The sequence below is a fragment of the Heliangelus exortis genome, chromosome 12 (assembly GCF_036169615.1).
Source record: "Heliangelus exortis chromosome 12, bHelExo1.hap1, whole genome shotgun sequence".
NCBI lineage: Eukaryota > Metazoa > Chordata > Aves > Apodiformes > Trochilidae > Heliangelus > Heliangelus exortis.
This window is the reverse complement of record NC_092433.1, coordinates 8635243-8652649: the sequence shown is the minus strand read 5'-3', so window position 1 is coordinate 8652649 and position 17407 is coordinate 8635243. Positions and strand designations below refer to the sequence as shown.

General features: G+C 33.8%; 1 protein-coding gene across 1 annotated transcript in view; it reads left to right on the top strand.

The window, feature by feature from the left end:
- Positions 1 to 17407, top strand: part of ERC2 (ELKS/RAB6-interacting/CAST family member 2) — a 401801-nt gene that overhangs the window by 118718 nt on the left and 265676 nt on the right. The window contains exon 8 of the mRNA XM_071755842.1: positions 17170 to 17307. Within this exon, the coding sequence (XP_071611943.1) occupies positions 17170 to 17307 (138 nt within the window). The remainder of the gene's footprint in view (positions 1 to 17169; positions 17308 to 17407) is intronic.

The window sequence follows — 17407 nt, the reverse complement described above, 5'->3', positions numbered from 1 at the left end:
TTTGTATTTCGCTTGTGGAAAATAAAAAGGATTTAATTCATTTGGAAGGCATAGGGAGATACTGTTAGTGAAATGAAGTGCTAGTTACTTGAGGAAACAGACTGAAATAAGTGCTTTGAAGAAATGCTGGTGTATTTATGCTTGTGTAGTTTTTAGTGCTATATATATTATTAAAAATATACTAATATATATTATATTTTAGTGAATATATATTTTAACATATACATGTATTATGAACTAGCCCAGTATTAGCTTTCTAAATGTAGTTATACAGAAAAGAGGCAATCAGTTGTAAGATTTTGAATAAGAGGTAGTGCAATATATTAATGAGAGAGAGAGAAAAAATCTTTTTAGGAAGTTGTAAATGAATATGTATATGTGTATGTGTAGATCACATCTATTTAGAATTTGAAAGATAAATTATGAAGTGTAAATAACCTAAGATATTCTGGATCAAGTTATGGTAGGTAGTTTTAAGATGGTTCTTTACATGCAACTTAAAGAGAATTGAATAGTTGAAGGCTGGGGTTATACATAATATATAGAAGTGTTTGCAAAAGCATTATGCCATTTGCAAGGTGGGACTGAGCTTAATGAGATACTTACATAAGGATCTCATACTGCTTGTGTGACACCAAGGCTGTTGGTAAGGAAGGAAGCTGCCATTCAGCTCTGAAATGTCAATACTAATTAACAAAGTTGTCTTTAAATAAGATCCTAAGTTTTAGTCATGCTGAGGAAACAGCCAGCTCACATGCTGGGAATTTTAAACTGTGTGAAGAGTAATATTTTCTTTTCAGTAGAGTTGGAGGAAATTTCTTTTGAAGTGTGAAAGAGCTAAATTATGTCTAGTGTGTAACTGGACAAAAATGAAGTAGAAGTTGTCCTATTAGAAAGGTGCAGAAGAACTCAAAGGGTAAGGGAAATGGATGACTGTTTATATACCCAAAAAAGAATGAGGGAGATTCAGAATTGCTTAAGAGAAGAAATTATATTTTTCTGTGAAATAGTCTTTCAAGAAATGTCGTAGAAATCTATTGATTGGAATTAAAACCGATAAGGAAGATGGAAGTGTAATTGAGAATCATTTTACAATAGAGAAGAGAATGTGTGTTCATGGGATTCACTGCTCTTGGAACTGCATCTTTGAGTGGCAGCCTGACCTTTTCCTAGCTGTCTCCACTCGACAGATTCATCTGGTTTTATACCTGCCAGCCTTATACTGGTATTGAATCCTTGGAATCATATTTAAATGATACAAAGCCAGATCCTTCAAAAAATAACCCATGCAACTAAGTTTTGCACAAACCCAGAAGGCCTGTGTATTTTATTTACAGGTTAATCTTCTTCTTGAAATCTCTTTCCAGCTCCATGCTGAGATGAAGGGTTTGTGGCAGTGGGGAAGGAGGTGTTGGATGTGTTCACACAGACACTGAAAAGGGGGGGATTCAGAGGAGCATTCTGCAGCTGCACCTTTGAGTCATCAGCCTTTACTCTCTCTGTGTTGTAGCAGTGTAAATATTCTGTTACAGGCTTCAAAATTTAGATTTATTGGAGTAGATTACTGTTTTAGACATATTCTGCAGCAGAATAAGTACATATATCTTAAAAGCACAGCTCTAGCTTCAGATTATGTCATCTGACAAGAAAATGTTTTATGAAGATGGTATTACTTTTATAAAAGCAACAGTTGTTTTATTCTGTCATATTTTGTTACACAGCATAACTGTGATTACACCAGTATTGGTGGAGAAGTTTAACACATCTTTGTCCTTTGGCATAAATAAGTTGTCACCTTCAATGTAATCCTTTGTGAAGGTGGGAACTGTGCATCCTGTCTGGATGCTATAGTGAGTGATGTTATATAGACTTCTTACTGTTATATGCACAGAGGGAGCAACTGTTGATGCTGCTAGTTTGGGGACATTTGTGTTAAAGCTAGAAGTATTTTCAAGCTCTGATTACTTTCTGCAGAAGTAAAGTGAGGATGTTATTTACAAAATTGAGCAATGTATTTGAGTATGATTTATTTGTTTTGATTTGAACCAATGTACAACTCAGTGGAATTTGATATAGTAAGATTAAGTCTCAGGAACAGCTCGAAGTTTTCCCAAGTGCAAAATATAATGATAAGTTTTCAATCTAAACAGATGTTTCACGTGGTTTGGTGTCATTCTTATAATACACTGTTTTAAACACGTTGCTATCAGGTTTTAATAATGATCCTTATTCCTTTTGAGCACATTTAGCAAAAAATTACTAGAATATTGCAAATTGTAGTTTTAGGAAATGCTTCCTAGAAAGTCAGGTTCATCAGCTTGTTAATTACGTGCAGTAAGAGCCACGAGAAGAAAATTTTAAATCTTAGGTGATTCAGAAATTGTACGTTTTATGTATGATTTTGAGCCTATTTTTACTGAGAGACTAAAGTTTTTGCCATAGTCTGATGCATGAAATGTTTAGCACTGTAGTGGTTTAATAACTTGCTCATGGAATAAACCATCCTGGCTTTATCCTGAAACAAGAAACTAGATCCTGCTGCCCTTGTTCATAGTTAGAGTTGATCATCAGCTTGACTTAATGTATATCCAAGTCTGTTATATCTGGAAATAAAGAGAGACACTTTTTAATAAATATAAAAAGTAGGCTTACGCATTAGCAGTTGTTTTTTACCAATTTTGTTGTACATAAAATATCTTTTTTTGTTGGCAGAGGATAAAATATCTTAATGTGAGCATTGCTAATCCTCCTTGATGTTGGCAGTCATGCTTTCCTGGTGGTATTGTCCTGTTGTCCATCTGACTGAGCAGTCTGTGACTAGACTCTAATACTTAGTAAACTGTGTATTTTATCACTTTTGAAAAAGCATTACTCCTCACCTTTGAGTGGAGCTCTTATTTGCTTTATGAAAGCCATGAAGTTCAAAGACTTAAGAGTAAGCATGCAAATAAATTTAATGGGAATTGTTATCTTCATTCTTCTTCCTTCATATTATTGTTACCAGATGTAGCCAGAGCTAGTGGTGCCAGTTTGGTCAGATTGCTTTGATAAGTTTCTTGTTGCCAAGTAGTGTGTGTTTCTTGGTGGTAGAATCAGCAGTGTTATGTTTGAATTTGAGTAGAATAAATCCAACTTTAGAATGGAATCTGAATCTAATTCACTTCCTTCTAGCACACCTGACTTTGATTTTTAATGCCTCGGCAGGCACAGTGCTAAGATCAAAGTGAAATGAGGAGAATAGAGGAAAATAGTTCTTGGAAAGCAAAAAGAAATACGGCATAATGTTGCATAATTTAAGAAATATCTGGCTTATTTGCCATTCAATTAGCTATAAATCTGCCATAAATTGACTAAAGGTAATGATGTCAGTGAAATCCTTACCTGGGAGAAATATCAGGCCCTCTGTATTTATTGCGTAAGAAATGCCTTAATTTGAGAGCAGAAATCTCCATTTACAGCCCCAGACAGGCAGAGTCCTTTATTGCTTTATGTTTAACCCCGTGCCAAAGTGACTGTGCCCCATGGGAACTGCTCTACATTGCTCTCTGTAGTGCCTACTGCTGATCTGGAGTGAGGTCAGCATGAATTTGTAAACTATTTGTCTTGAAACAGCTGCTCGTTGATAGACAGGATTGGGAGTATGTAAAAGCACATTTGAAATTTAAGTGAAATGCCTGCTGTGACCTATCCCAAAATCTTAATCTATGGTTAAGACTGGATTTTTGTTGTGGCTGTCATGGGAGCCACAAGTAGCTTTATTTGAATATTTATTTGAAAAAAAGATATCAATGACTTTTGTGAGTTTCAGATTTTTTTGCATGTCAGGAGATGGATGTGTGACAATAAGCTGCTGAACAAATCCAGAATACTTCAAAATATAGAATCGAAACTATATAGGAAGGTAATAGAAAAGAGAAGTTTGTTAGATTTACAAAACATGATTTCTGTATGACATTGTGCATACTTAGCAATTTTCACCGTTAGCACTCTAATTGTTACTAATTTTTATATAGTGTCACTTTATGAAATGTAATGTAATTACCTGTTAAACCTGTTAAAAAAACCAAACCCATAAATGGAACAGAAATGGAAGATTAGTTTGGTTGCTTAAGTTTTAATTTACTTTTTACAGGATACCTGATGAACTTTGATAGAATACGTGGTTAACTTTTTGTGCTAATGCTAAAATAGGAATTCTCTGAGTAGAGCAGTAGAAAATAATCTCTAGGTATGCCTAACTCAGGAATAAGCTCTTCTCTGTGTCTCACAGTTTTTATAGCATTGAGCTAGCCATCATTTAAAGAGTCCAGCCATTTAGTAGTATCTACCATCTTCTGAGTGGGAGACACTGAAAAAGGAAGTGTTGTCAGACTATTCTAGTGTCATTCATAAGCAATGCTCGAGTTTTTAACAATAATTTTACAGTTGAAATTAAGCACATGTTGTTGAGGAGAGAGCCTAACAGAAATTGATTTCTGTAGTGATGCTTGCAGAACTGCAGAGAGAATGTAATATATTTTTATATAGTCACTATCTCCAGGTGACTTTAAAGTGTTATTAACTAAAACCATCTAACTCAAAACTCTTCAGGAGGTTTTGTGTAGTGTCTGTTGAAGGAAGCCATGTGAGGGGCACTTGGTGTTCAGGTGGTGAACGAAGTGTTCTTGGAACTCTGAGGGGTGAGGGCTTAACACTGTGGAAGAAACAACTCCATCTGACAGCTGCTGAAACTTCTTGCCATCCTGTGTAATTTTCTAAAATAAACTTTGGAATACCTGGCATAAAAACCAGAGAACTAGAAATAAGAGAAAATTTCAGATAATTTCTACTTCCCATTCAGACCTTTATTTGAAAGAGTTGCTGTCTTACCTTTGCTGCTTTGGAAGATGTCAACTATTGAGCAGATGTTGATTAAAGACATCCAAGTTGCTGTGTTTAATGTTTCAGTTTAAGTTTAGTGTTGCTTTGATAGTTTATATGTAAAAAAGCAGTGTCTGGTCTCCAGTAACAAATGGTGAAACTTAATATGTGCATTGTCTTCTGTGCAGCCATAGTGCAAATCTTAAATTACATCTCATAGTAACAAGAATCCTAGTTCTGTGATCAACAGCACTTTGAGCACAGCTCTTGATATAAGCCTATGTACATTTAACATGTGTTAATTTAGAATGATTAAGAAAAGACATCTTTAGGAGAAGGAGCAGGGAGATATCCTTCTGCAAAGCTTTTCTTCTCTTTAAGGTCTTTACACTGTCCCTAATATATGAATATAGATGCCTTCTGTAACCAGGGAAAACTGTTTTCCAAAAAGGAAACTTTCCAATATAAAGAGTATTATTATTTCTAATTAATCCCTGCCTAGTGGTTGTTTTTTTCCTACTTTTTTTACCACTGGCATTTCAAAAAACTCATAAAACCATACCATGTGAAAATGTTACAGATTCTTGATTCCAAATTCTCAGGGCAGGGTGCTCTCCTAGTACAAATCAACATAGCTGTATTGAATTCATATAGCCATCCTTTTTTATGGTAGCTAGGGGGCAGACATGTTATTTTTACTTTTATATTGAAAGTTTTTGCTCCTGTTAATTTTTTTTAAACTTTTTTCCTTTAATTTAAAATTATTTTCCACTTTTAGTGCTCCCTCTTCAACCTGTCTGACCCACTAATCCTTGCTCTCTCAGAGTAAGGAATTGTAAGTTTTAGTATTTTTTTCTCTATTTTGATGAATTATTATATCATTATTTAGAATATTTATAGGAAAACTGGAAATTACAGAATATTTGAAATAAGTCCATAAGACTTTAGGAAGAGGTATATGATTAAGGATTAAAGATGACAGCAGTTTTAAAGCACCATTTGTACACTTTTTTTCCCTCTGTATTTTTATATTTATTCTCTCTGTATTTATTCTCTCTCTGTATTTTTAAAATCTTTATACCAAATACGTTTAATACCATTATACAGTTCTATGTAAAAGTCCTGTTGAGAAACTATTAATATAAGTACTGTTAAAGTGTAATTTATAGATAGAATCTTCTAACAGGTTTCCTGCAGCATGCTGCAACTACTTGTTACACATTTGCTATACTTTTAATTGCTGAACTGTCCTGTAGAAAAATGTGATGCATAAACAGGCATTTATTTTGCTTTTGTCTAGACTCTTGAATCATTTATAGCTTTCCATTGGAATCAAAACTATAGGAGTTTCCAGATTCAAACCTTACAAAGCATGTTAAACTTTGCTTTAAACATTTAAGGAGAGGAAATAAAGGTACTCTTTTCTTTCAGTAAAGCTGGTTATTTAAATGGTAACCTTACACTGCCAATAGAAATATATAGTACTGCTAGTAAAACCAAAACATATTCTGAAAGTATTAAAATGTATATGATGTATGAAAGTAGAGGCAAGGAAAACTGGGAGACTGCACATTATGATGGAGTTTAAATGTAGTATTAATTCTTTTACTGGACCATCCACATAGATGTATGTGGTATCTGAGTGGAGCAGGGACTTTCTAGGCTAGAAATATTTTATTATAAACCACATTTCTATAGTGACTATAGAAAGAATAAGTATAAGATAGCAAGGATAAAAGCAAAAAATTCCTCCAGTTAATAATTTCCAGCATAGATTGAAGATCACTGTTTACTGAAGAATTATGAAAAAGGATGAGTGGGCAGCTATGGTTAGGATGTGGCCACCTTGGAATAAGAAGGCAGATTTTTTTCCAGATATGACCTTCAAAATTTACAAAGAATAGGGTAAAAGCAGATGGGGGAAAAAGAAAACTAAGAGTGTTAATACCAGGAAGCTAAGGGATTGATTAGTATCAGCTTAGAAGAGTATTTGCAATGGGATTTGGTACTAAATATTGCCAGTATTTCTGTCTGCAGAAATACTGGGTAGCAGAACAAAAGATGATAACCTCTTTCAAGATGCTTTTGTGTCATCATTCCACCTGAAAAAACCATGCTTGGTTTCAGATGTCTCATTGTCAGAACAATGATGTAAATGTGAGAGAGCTCACAACAGGAATAGTTAGAGACCTGACAGGAACAGGAATCTGGCTAAACCTAAAGGAGCTTTTCATTCTAATATTCTGAAGTTATAAATATCACAAAAGAGGAGAAATCGTTTTGGACAGTGTAAATCTTTGAAAATGAGTAGCATGAAATCAGATTGACAAGGAGATCTGTTAAGTGATTGGAGAGCCTTCAAATGGGAAAGGAAATTCAATTACCATAGGTTTTTCAGTGCTGGGTGTAACAGAGAACAGAGTCCTGGAAAGGATCTTGGAGTATCATAGTCTGTTTCACTGCCCACAAGCAGGATTTGAAGGAGATTCTTACAGTGAATGAAACCATTGCATTTTCTCTAGGGATTAAGCCAGACTTCCAGCCTCTCTTCACCACAACCTGCTCAACCTTCTCACTTTGAAATGAAGTACAGTTTGTAACCTTTCTGCCTGTTACTGAGAACACAGATGATGGCACTTTTCTGTAATTAAAAAGAAATCTGTTTTCTGGAGGTCTTTCTGTTTTCCTATCTTAATTTTCTTAAGTGTGTAACATCATAACTTGAGATAAGTTATGGTAAATAATTCCTGTTATTTCTCAGAACTCTTTTTAGTCTTTTACTGATGGAGATTCATTCTGTTTTACTGCCTTATTTTCACTGATGAACATTACTTATTAATTTATCTGGGCTATATTGCTCTTTAAGAACTACATTTACTTTGATAAGACACTGAAGTTAAATAGTTTTAATTAGAATGAGGTAATATGCTTTATAGCTTCTTTCTTGTCATACTTTGGATGCCAAAACCTATATCTGCTTGCAGAACAGGTTGGTCATCTATTTTAAAGCTTATATTCTTCTTCTTTTTCTCTATATATTTTTCCCTGTATACATTTGTGCATTTTAAAATAGTGCACACAACATACATACCTGTTACAGGTTTTTGTTTTGGTGGTTTTATTTGTTTGTTTGCTGTTTCTTTTTGCTTTTTTATTTTCTATTTCTTTGCTACTTCCCATTCATATTGCCCAGCTTGTTGGGGAATATTTTTTGTGGCATGTGTTTTGGTTTTGTTTGTTTGTTTTTATTTTTGTTTGTTTGTTTTTTAGCTCTGGAAGATTTTCCATACCTCTGTTGAAATGGTTCTTGCTTTCTTTCTGCCGCTCTTGAGGTGCCTCTTCTTCCATTCATTTCCCTTGTAGCTTCCCTTTTTAGTATTCTCTGTTGCCTAACACTTGTCTGTAAAACTTATCTGATGCCCCTCTATTCCAAACATCTGTTAGCTTTTTTATGAGACTTGTAATGTTTACATTAATCTAGGCAGAATACCCCCAAGTCTTCCCAATTGATAGACACATTATAGGAATGACAAGATACAAACTAAAAAGTATATCACTGTTCGTCTGAAATAATTTGTTTTAAAGGTATAAATGTGCCAAAGAAGCTTTTGTCTTCATGTGAGTTTACATTAGTGTATATGGACTTGTCTGGCTTGCATACTATACAGTGTAACAGTTTTTTATGCAAAAATCTTCTTGAAAAATACTTGTGAAAGCTTATGTATCCTATATCAAATAATACAAAACAGGTCATAAGTAAGAAATTTTCAGATGACTTCAGATAGCTAAAATGTAGGATTTAGCAGAAAGGTATGATTTTTCATGGTTAGCTTGCAGAAGTAATACAGGTCATATTTTCAGATGCTCTCAATGTGTAATTGCACTGGACTTTAAAAAAACCCACAGTTTTTTACACAGTCAGTGTAAAATGTTATGAGATACAGGAATTTATACCTAAGCAGCCTGCTGGAAAATCAGGCCCTAGGTATATATATATATAGATGGTTGTTATAAGAAGCATTCCTTTTTTAAGAATTGATGTCCACCTCTTTGTATGTCATAACTGGAATTATGTGTTAGTCCACTTTGTATTATTGTATTTAATATATGGAAAAATAGCTACTGGATTTTGAATTATATCAGAACAAATAGTTATAATGAGGCAAAAACTTTTGAGTGGCTATCTGACAAGGCTGTGAGACCTGCTTAGAAGAGTCCAAGAGTGAAGCTGTTTTGTTCTGAGGTTTTATTGGCCCCTGATGAGAAGGAGACAGAGACTGAGTATTTCCAGATACACAAGTGGATATTATCAGCCCAGGCTTCTTTTGGCTAGCTTCCTGGTGAAGGTTAATTTAAGCATTAAGTTCCAGCTCTTTCTCAGCTGGAGTCTGGCAACAGGAGCCAAACTTTCAGTCCAGGAGCTGCTTTCTCTGTGGCTGCCTTCTCTCTTGGCTCAGTTTGCCCACTGACCTGCTTTTATAGCCCTGTAAAAGTATCAGCTGACTTGAGGGCAGATCCCTTCCCTAAGCAGCCCTAGGGGAGTTCTGTTCTCCTCTTTGTATGGTAACTTAGCACGTGTCTTCTTGCTTAATGCTTGTTGATTCCTTTGAATCTTTCCTGTTACCATTTATTTGAATCCTTTATTATGGAGGAAATCTAGAGTCTCACACTAAGTGAAAATGAGTGAAATATTTCCTGCAGTGATTGCACAATAAAACAAACGTGGTTGTATTGGAAGGAATAAAAGAAAAGCTATTTACCATTTTTGATCCCCAATTTTAGTAGCATTTACTTCTCATTGTTGGTGCAGGAGTTTCTACATGTATGTGAGATTGTTATCCTAAAATTGGTAACTGCAGCTTACTATTTTTTTTTCTCACCACATGTAACAGCACCTTATTGCAGGTACTGACCAGGGAATGTGGCTGCATATTCCCATTAAACAATACACATTTTCTCTTTGTGATTAAAAGTTGATAGATTCTTTTTCTTCTTGATACTGTTTTTACTGTCTCAAAATAAGAAACACGAATCTTTTTGCTTTAGGTAAACCTTCATTCCCATTGTTTTTTTTAAAGCTATTGTAATGATACTTTATGCTTCTGTTCAGTTTTCCTTTAGATTTGAGTAATACCCAGTTGATGGTCCATGCATTCAACAAACTGAATCAAGGAGAACGTGTAATGACGTGAAATATTTGCATGTTATGTGAGATGTCTTAATTCTGCCACTGTCTTCTTTTCTTTCCTCAGCCTCCTTTAGGAAAGTTTAATTACTGGGTAACAAAAAGTGTATATCTTCATATCTGAATTAGAACTAAATTTAATCTCAAGAGAGCTTGAATACTCAATTTCTCATATTTTTCTAAGGCCTGGTTTTTGACCTGATATAATTAAGTATGTAATGTTAATCCTTCTGATCAAATCAAATTATAACTGCCCTTTACTTTTTTTTTTTTCCTTGTGTTTGAAGCTGCTGCCAATGTTTATTACGTATTTCTTCATATTTTTTATACTTTTTCCTGTCTCCTGTTGTTTTTTAGTTTATTCCTTGAAAATCCTGATCTCCAAGTGTCAGCATATGTGTAAACTCTTATTTCTTGTCTGGTATTTTCTTTGTTTGGTTGTACTACAGCTTTAGTGTTCAGTAGTAAGAGCATAATTTTTCTTTCTTATTCAGTTGCGTAAAGGGCTACCTATATACATTGCATACCTTGTTTCTTTTAAAGATCATATGCAATTGATTATCTCTGTTTCATGTTCTGTTCACACTACTGTAGTTTTACACATTCAGCTTCATGAGTTCTTGTTTACAAATACACAAAAATTGGTTGCTTTTTCTTTTCTGTGTGATTTCATACCAGGTGTAAATGTATAATGTATTATACATATATGTGTACGTATATACATATGTACATGTATATATGGAGTTTATATATATATATGTATATACTCCATAATGTAATTTTTTCCTTTAACTTTTTCTGAAGGTTAATTCATATTGGGCATTTTAATGTTTCATTTAATACATTAGTGACAGTTTTTGCAGATGAACAAAAAATTAGGGGTAAATATACAAGTGAATAGCTTTCTTGAAATCATGGATAGTCCTGGAAATCAAGTGGTACCAAACACAAAGCAATCACTCTTTTCTATTTCAGTTGAATTTGCAGCACTCATTTTTTGAATGCAATTTATGCCAGCCATTGAGCAAGGCTGAGATCAAATTCTCACACAAGTCTTTCACAGATGTCTTTGCAGGGAGCCTTGCCTAAACATAATTATTTGCACTTACTGTGTCATCCCAAGTCTTGACATTTGTTCTTTATGCAATGGTAGACTTGGCTCGCTTACCCTGTCAGCACATATTACAGGGACAGCATAAATCCATGAAGTGTAGTTTCCCCATAAGTTCTTGGTTGGCAGTGTTGATACTGGATAATAGGAGAATTTTTTAAGTATAGTAAAAGAGATGTCTTATCTAAGGTAGAGGTATGTGCTGTTTTATTTGAACTGTTTTATACAGAATTGTTTTTAAATGGCTTTATATACATTAATGCAATAAATAGTGCAACAACATTACCCAACAAACTGTGATGAAAAACAGAGCTGAACTTACTTCACTGAGGAAAAAACCTGTGTGAACTAAATCCTTCTGTCCCAATGCACTTGCTACTTTGTAAGAGACAAGGTCACACATAAACATCAGCAACTTCAAAAAAAGTGAAAGGCTTATGCTGGATACAATGGACAAAGCCAGGTGGTTCTTAATAATGGAAAAGTAGTAAGTATCTCAAACTTTTATGCTTTTTCAATATTATTATTATACCATCGAAGACAAGTTTTCAAAGTACAGTGTTATGTGTTACTTGATGAGCCTGAAGAAGCAGAAAATGCAAGTGTAGCTCAGGAAAAGGATTTGTTTACCTTTTTTTTGTTGTTGTTTTTCCTTATTATCATCTTATGTATTTTTCTATTTTCTAAGATTGTCATGTAGACCAAAATTTTGAAGGATTCTGTTCTTTCCTGCTTGGCTTATGTGAGCTGGGAAGGTAGCAATAGGGTCATTACTACCTCATGCCACTTCTCTATTGCCCTTGGGACAGTAATTTTGAAGCTGCACATTGCTACTTTGAACTGTAGTCCTGGAGGAAGTTTGAGGTAAAAAAAATAATCATACAGATCAATTCTCTCTTGTGGAAATTATATGGATCCTATGATTTGAAGACTGCTTTCTCCTTGGGTGTTTACCAGATCCAGGGTTGGAAATACTAACAGTGTAGGACTGAGCTGGTTGTAAGCTTTGGACCATCTAAAATCTGATATTTAAGGAAAACTTGTGGGGGAAAATAATGAAAGGATATAAACCTAAAAGAAACTATTGAACCATGATTTATATTGTAATCTGAAGTACAAGGCTGATGTATTGCTCCAATTTGGCAAATACAATTTTGGAAAGTAGTATTTGGAAGACTTTTTGGAAATGTTTTAAACTGAGAACATGTTGTGCAATAGGCAACTATAGTTAAGAAGCTTTATTCTATTGAGAAATAATCAGATGTTTTGGTAACTGTTAGAACTGTTCATGAGATCAAAGAGGTTTTTTTTTCATGTCATGGTAAAATGGGCAAGTGTTTTTTCAAATTACCTTAGTAAAGCCAAAGATTAGTGCAAATCTTACACTTTAATGAATATATTTACTTGCGAGCATAGAACCTCCCTTTTATAATATTTCAAAGTTTTATATTTTTTCAATATAAGTAAGTTTAATTTTTAGCATCTGAACATATAGTATTTTTAAGTCTTGAAAAAATATTTCTAATACTGCTTGCCTGTGTACCTACTTAAAAGCAAGAAAACCAAAGTGAAAGGTAGTGGTACTGAGTGATGAAGCACTTTTGGGGCTAGTCTCTTTCTAAACATCAGACAGTTCTGCTGTTACAAACTACTGAAGCAGAAGCTGCCCTTCAATTAACTAATTTTCTTAACCAAAATCTTAAGCTAAAAAATATATCCTGAATATATCACGAATATTATATCATAAACTTCAAGTAGCTGCTGTAAGGCTTGTTCAGGCAGTTGATAAATACTTTGATGTGATGTTTAGTAGCTTTAGATCATTAATTAAAAATTCCTTGCTAAAAATCTGTAATGCTTTTAAAAAACTTCTGTCTTTCAGTTTTTTTTTTGAACTGGTTGTTCCCACTAAGGATGGGTATTTCATCACAGATGATGCATGCATACACAGACATACACATGACAATGAATGGAGAGGCATTAGGACTTCTGTCCATGCATCTCTTCTTCTGAGACATTGCCAAAGCTCTGGGATGTACTGAGATGAGCCTGAAATGAACCCTAGGAAAGGGAATGTTTATCATGTATCTTACTACTAATGCTTATGTTGGATGAATGCTGTCATTATTAAACCTTTTTAAATAAAAAAATCCATTAGCTGTTTAAAGTACAATGTAACAGTATTTGGGAAATTGCGCAGTAGTTTTTATTTTCCTAAAATATTAGTGTTTTTCTTAGCAAATAATGAAAGTTACATGTACAAAAGTTCTGTTTCCTCACCTGTGTTTCAATTTTACACTTAAGTTAAACTAATCTTGTTATTAATCTACTTCACTGGAATAGGCATGAACTGTGCTTTACTGTGAAACAAATTTCAAATAGTTCTGCCTAGAGAAATTTAGAATAGAGCAAAATGAATTTAGGATTAAAAAAGCCAGTGTTACAAAATGCTTGTTGTTTGAATTATTTAGAACTCAAATACAGAGCACAGTGGAAAATATATGGAACTAATTTTAGGTGTGTGACTACAGTTTCAGTAGCTAGGCCTAGAAACTCCCTGATAAAATGGCTCTTACTCTTTTGTCCTCATACTTTATTCTGTACATCTAAAGGCAAACTGTTATGGTGTGAAATGTTTTCTTTGATTATAGAATGTTCTTATAAATTCTAGAGTACCTTAATTTTGATAATCAAAGTAATTTTCTTTTGAGAACTTGGGTTACCATATTTTAAAGCCTGTCTGCGGGTGAGATTTAATTTAATCCCCTGAGTATTTAAGAAGCATTCCTGAGACTGTCGCCAGAAAGTGGCAAGATTAGCACTTGCACTTTATTGACAGGATGCCTCATAGGAAAGACATTTATCTGTAAGGGTATTATTTTTAAAAAGGAATGAAATATGTCTTAAGATGTGGGAATTTAGATATCTTGTGAAATACAGAAAGAATGGAACAGGGTTTTTTTTTTTGTACAGCTCATGGCACAGGGACATAGCAGTTTCCAGAGGAAAGAATTGTATGTTGGCAAAACTACACTGTGACTGATGTATTATCAGATAAAATTATAAAAGTTTGAGGATTAAGAAATTCCTAATAGTCCCTGTCGTAAATTGAATTCAGGCATGCTCAAAAGTAAGTAATTATTCAGCAATAAAATTGTATTCTTACATATATGTCTCTATCCAAATATATGTTGGAGAATGACAGAGGTTACCAGAGGGTTTGTTGTTCTTTCTGGTTTTAAAAAACCCAGGAAGAACTAAATCATATATTGTGTTCCAAGATCCTAGCACATGAGACTGCTCAATCTCTTTGCCTCCTGTAATCTTCTTGAGAGAACTCTTTGTGATTAACTGGTCATAAAAATTTGTCTCCAGTAGCAGATCTTCACTAATCCTGTGCCCATCCCAACAAACAAACAAATACTCTGCTGTACTGATTCTACTTTTACAATACCCCAGTGTGGTCCTGTCCCTATCCAAAGTATTTCTTTCAAATTTATATGGCACAAATAGAAGAATAATCAGATCCTTTAGTCTTATTGTATCTATGGACTATACATTGAATGATTTATTTTAAAGCAGTTGTGATTCAGTGGGGATGTTTTTAATATGCTGCCTGTTCTCTTTACCTCTGAGGAAAGAATTTTGTAAATGCTGAATAATTTTATAATGTGTTTTCTTAGTTAAGGATTGGATCATATTTTGAAGTAGTTTTAAGAGGAAGGAAATAGTGTACATGCTGTGGAATTCAGATAACAACTGTGCATAGGAAAGAAGTACTGCAGCTTAGGGTGCCTAGATTTGGTAGTTCAAGCTGAGGATAATAAAAGACCAGATCTTAATTTTGTTTCAAAGGACATATAATCAATATTCTCTCTTCTGTTTTGTTTCATTTTTGCTTGAGAAGTTACTCTGGTGAATCTGAAATGTGCAATTGCTTAAGTATTCCACAGGGTGTCATGAGGCAGTTGTTGAAATCATAAATACTTGGATGTAAGTAAAGAAAGAAACAGTGTGCAGTCCTCTCAATGCCAGTTAATGTAATTTTAGATGTGACTAATACACATGCCATAAAATAAAAAGTTCTTAACTCATTAACACCTGTATCTTATTTCTGTATCTGTATAAAATATACTCACAAAAAAAATATTATGAGAGATCATTTACAAGAGTGAGCTATTCTGTCATGTCTTCTGAAAAAAACCCCTTCTATATATATCTTAATATTTTATAGTTTACAGAGGAAGTGCAATCTTTGGCCCACATAAAATACGTAGATAAAACCCAAAAAGGTACAATACTTATTTTTGCCATAGTGTTATAAGAGTTTCTGATGGGAATGTGCTCCTCCTAACTTACTTTCATGTTTTATTTCACTTTTAATTTTTACTAATGTTTTCCTAAAATTTCAATTTAGTTAAACAATATTTATACAGTGCACACAGCTGTAGTGTGGATTTTATGATTTGCTAGTTATAAACATATATGATGTCAAAACTTCAGGCTTTCTTTCCTACAGGCAGTATAATGTAGGAGATGGACAACTTTTAGCTGAGCATGCCCTAATTTAAAGTATGTTTGATTATGGTGATACATTTTTGCATCTGGAAACCAACTTTATATTGACATTACTGTTGACTTCTACATGCTGCACATTCATTGAATTCAGCTTCATATTTGTAAAACAATTTTTAAATACAGTTTACCAGTAATTAAGAAGGGTCCTGCTTCTGTTAAAATCTGAAATTCTTTAAACAGAATTTACATTCGCCATGACAAGAATTACATTACTTTATGAAACAAAAAGCAAAACTGCATTCATGTCAGAATGTGATCCATAACATAAAATCACTGGTAAGAATTTCAGTCTTGTTGACAGCAATAATTTGTCTAATTTAACAGCATATTTAAAACTAGTTTTGAACAAATGATACCACAGATATTTAAGCATATTTTGTTGTAATATATAAGTGGCATAGTAAAAAATTAGTCTAGTTAATTTTCTTGTTGCTGTTTATTTGTGCTAAGTATTATGGAAAAAAAAAAGTGGTTTTATGCCTGTGGCATGATAGTGAATGGCACTGAGAGCATAGGATGCAGGGAGGTTGATTCTTCTGACAGACAATTAATAAGGTTTTACACATGTGCCATACCACACATGCTCCTTGCATTATGCCCACAGGGCCATAGTTCCTTACAACTGGCAATCAGAACCTGAGTGCTTTTGTTCAGATTTGCTTCCAAAATCCATATGGTCCTGTGAATGAATGTTTGTACAAAACTTTCTGATTTAACCATTATAAATCATGACCTATTTAAAAAACCTGGGTTTCTATAGGTACCTTAGTAGTATGTTTAAATACTTGCTAGAGGAAGAAATGGACCTCTTTAATGTAGTTGGAATATCCAAAATGGGGCAACATACCTTAAAACCTCATGGACAGCAAGGAAGTGAATGGAAATTGTGGCATTGGATTGTTTGGGATTTTTTGTTTCTGAGTTTGTCTTTTTGAAATATAAACATCCTGATCTCTGTCAAGGTGAGTTTCCTTTACAGCATGGCACCATGGAAGGTATTTAGGTAGGTAGGTTATCATCTTCTTCCTCAGATTAAGGCTTCCTGAACTCACTTTGCTGCTCCTTTTCTATGTCGTTCTTACTGCAGCTCTAATAATCTTAAGGGGTAATTCCACACATACTTTGAATTACTGAGATAATGCAGTACCTTAATCTAAAGTGATTAATATCAGGAAATATTTAAATAATAATATACAACTGCACTGAGATTTTTTCTGTAATTTATTAGGAAATTATACCTCATAGCAAAGGAAAACAAAATAGAAAGTTCAGAAGTAAAAAAACCTGTTGATACGACACCATGTAAAGACTTGGCAGTGTACAGAGGGATATGTATCTTGTGTGGTATAAATACATTCAGTTGATGCTAGACCCAACGTTCTCTGTGATTGTTAAGACAAGGTTGATGAATACTATGATCTGGTTTTATTTTCAGATTGAAAATCTACAGGAACAACTTAGAGACAAAGACAAACAACTTACTAATCTAAAAGACAGAGTGAAGTCATTGCAGACAGATTCTAGTAACACAGACACAGCACTAGCAACCTTAGAAGAAGCTCTATCAGAAAAGGTAATGTTTTCTCATTATGTTCTCAGCATTTTGAGCTGATCTGGTGACTGAATCAGGTCCAGAAAATGTCATTTTAAGCTGATCTGGTATGTGTGGCAAA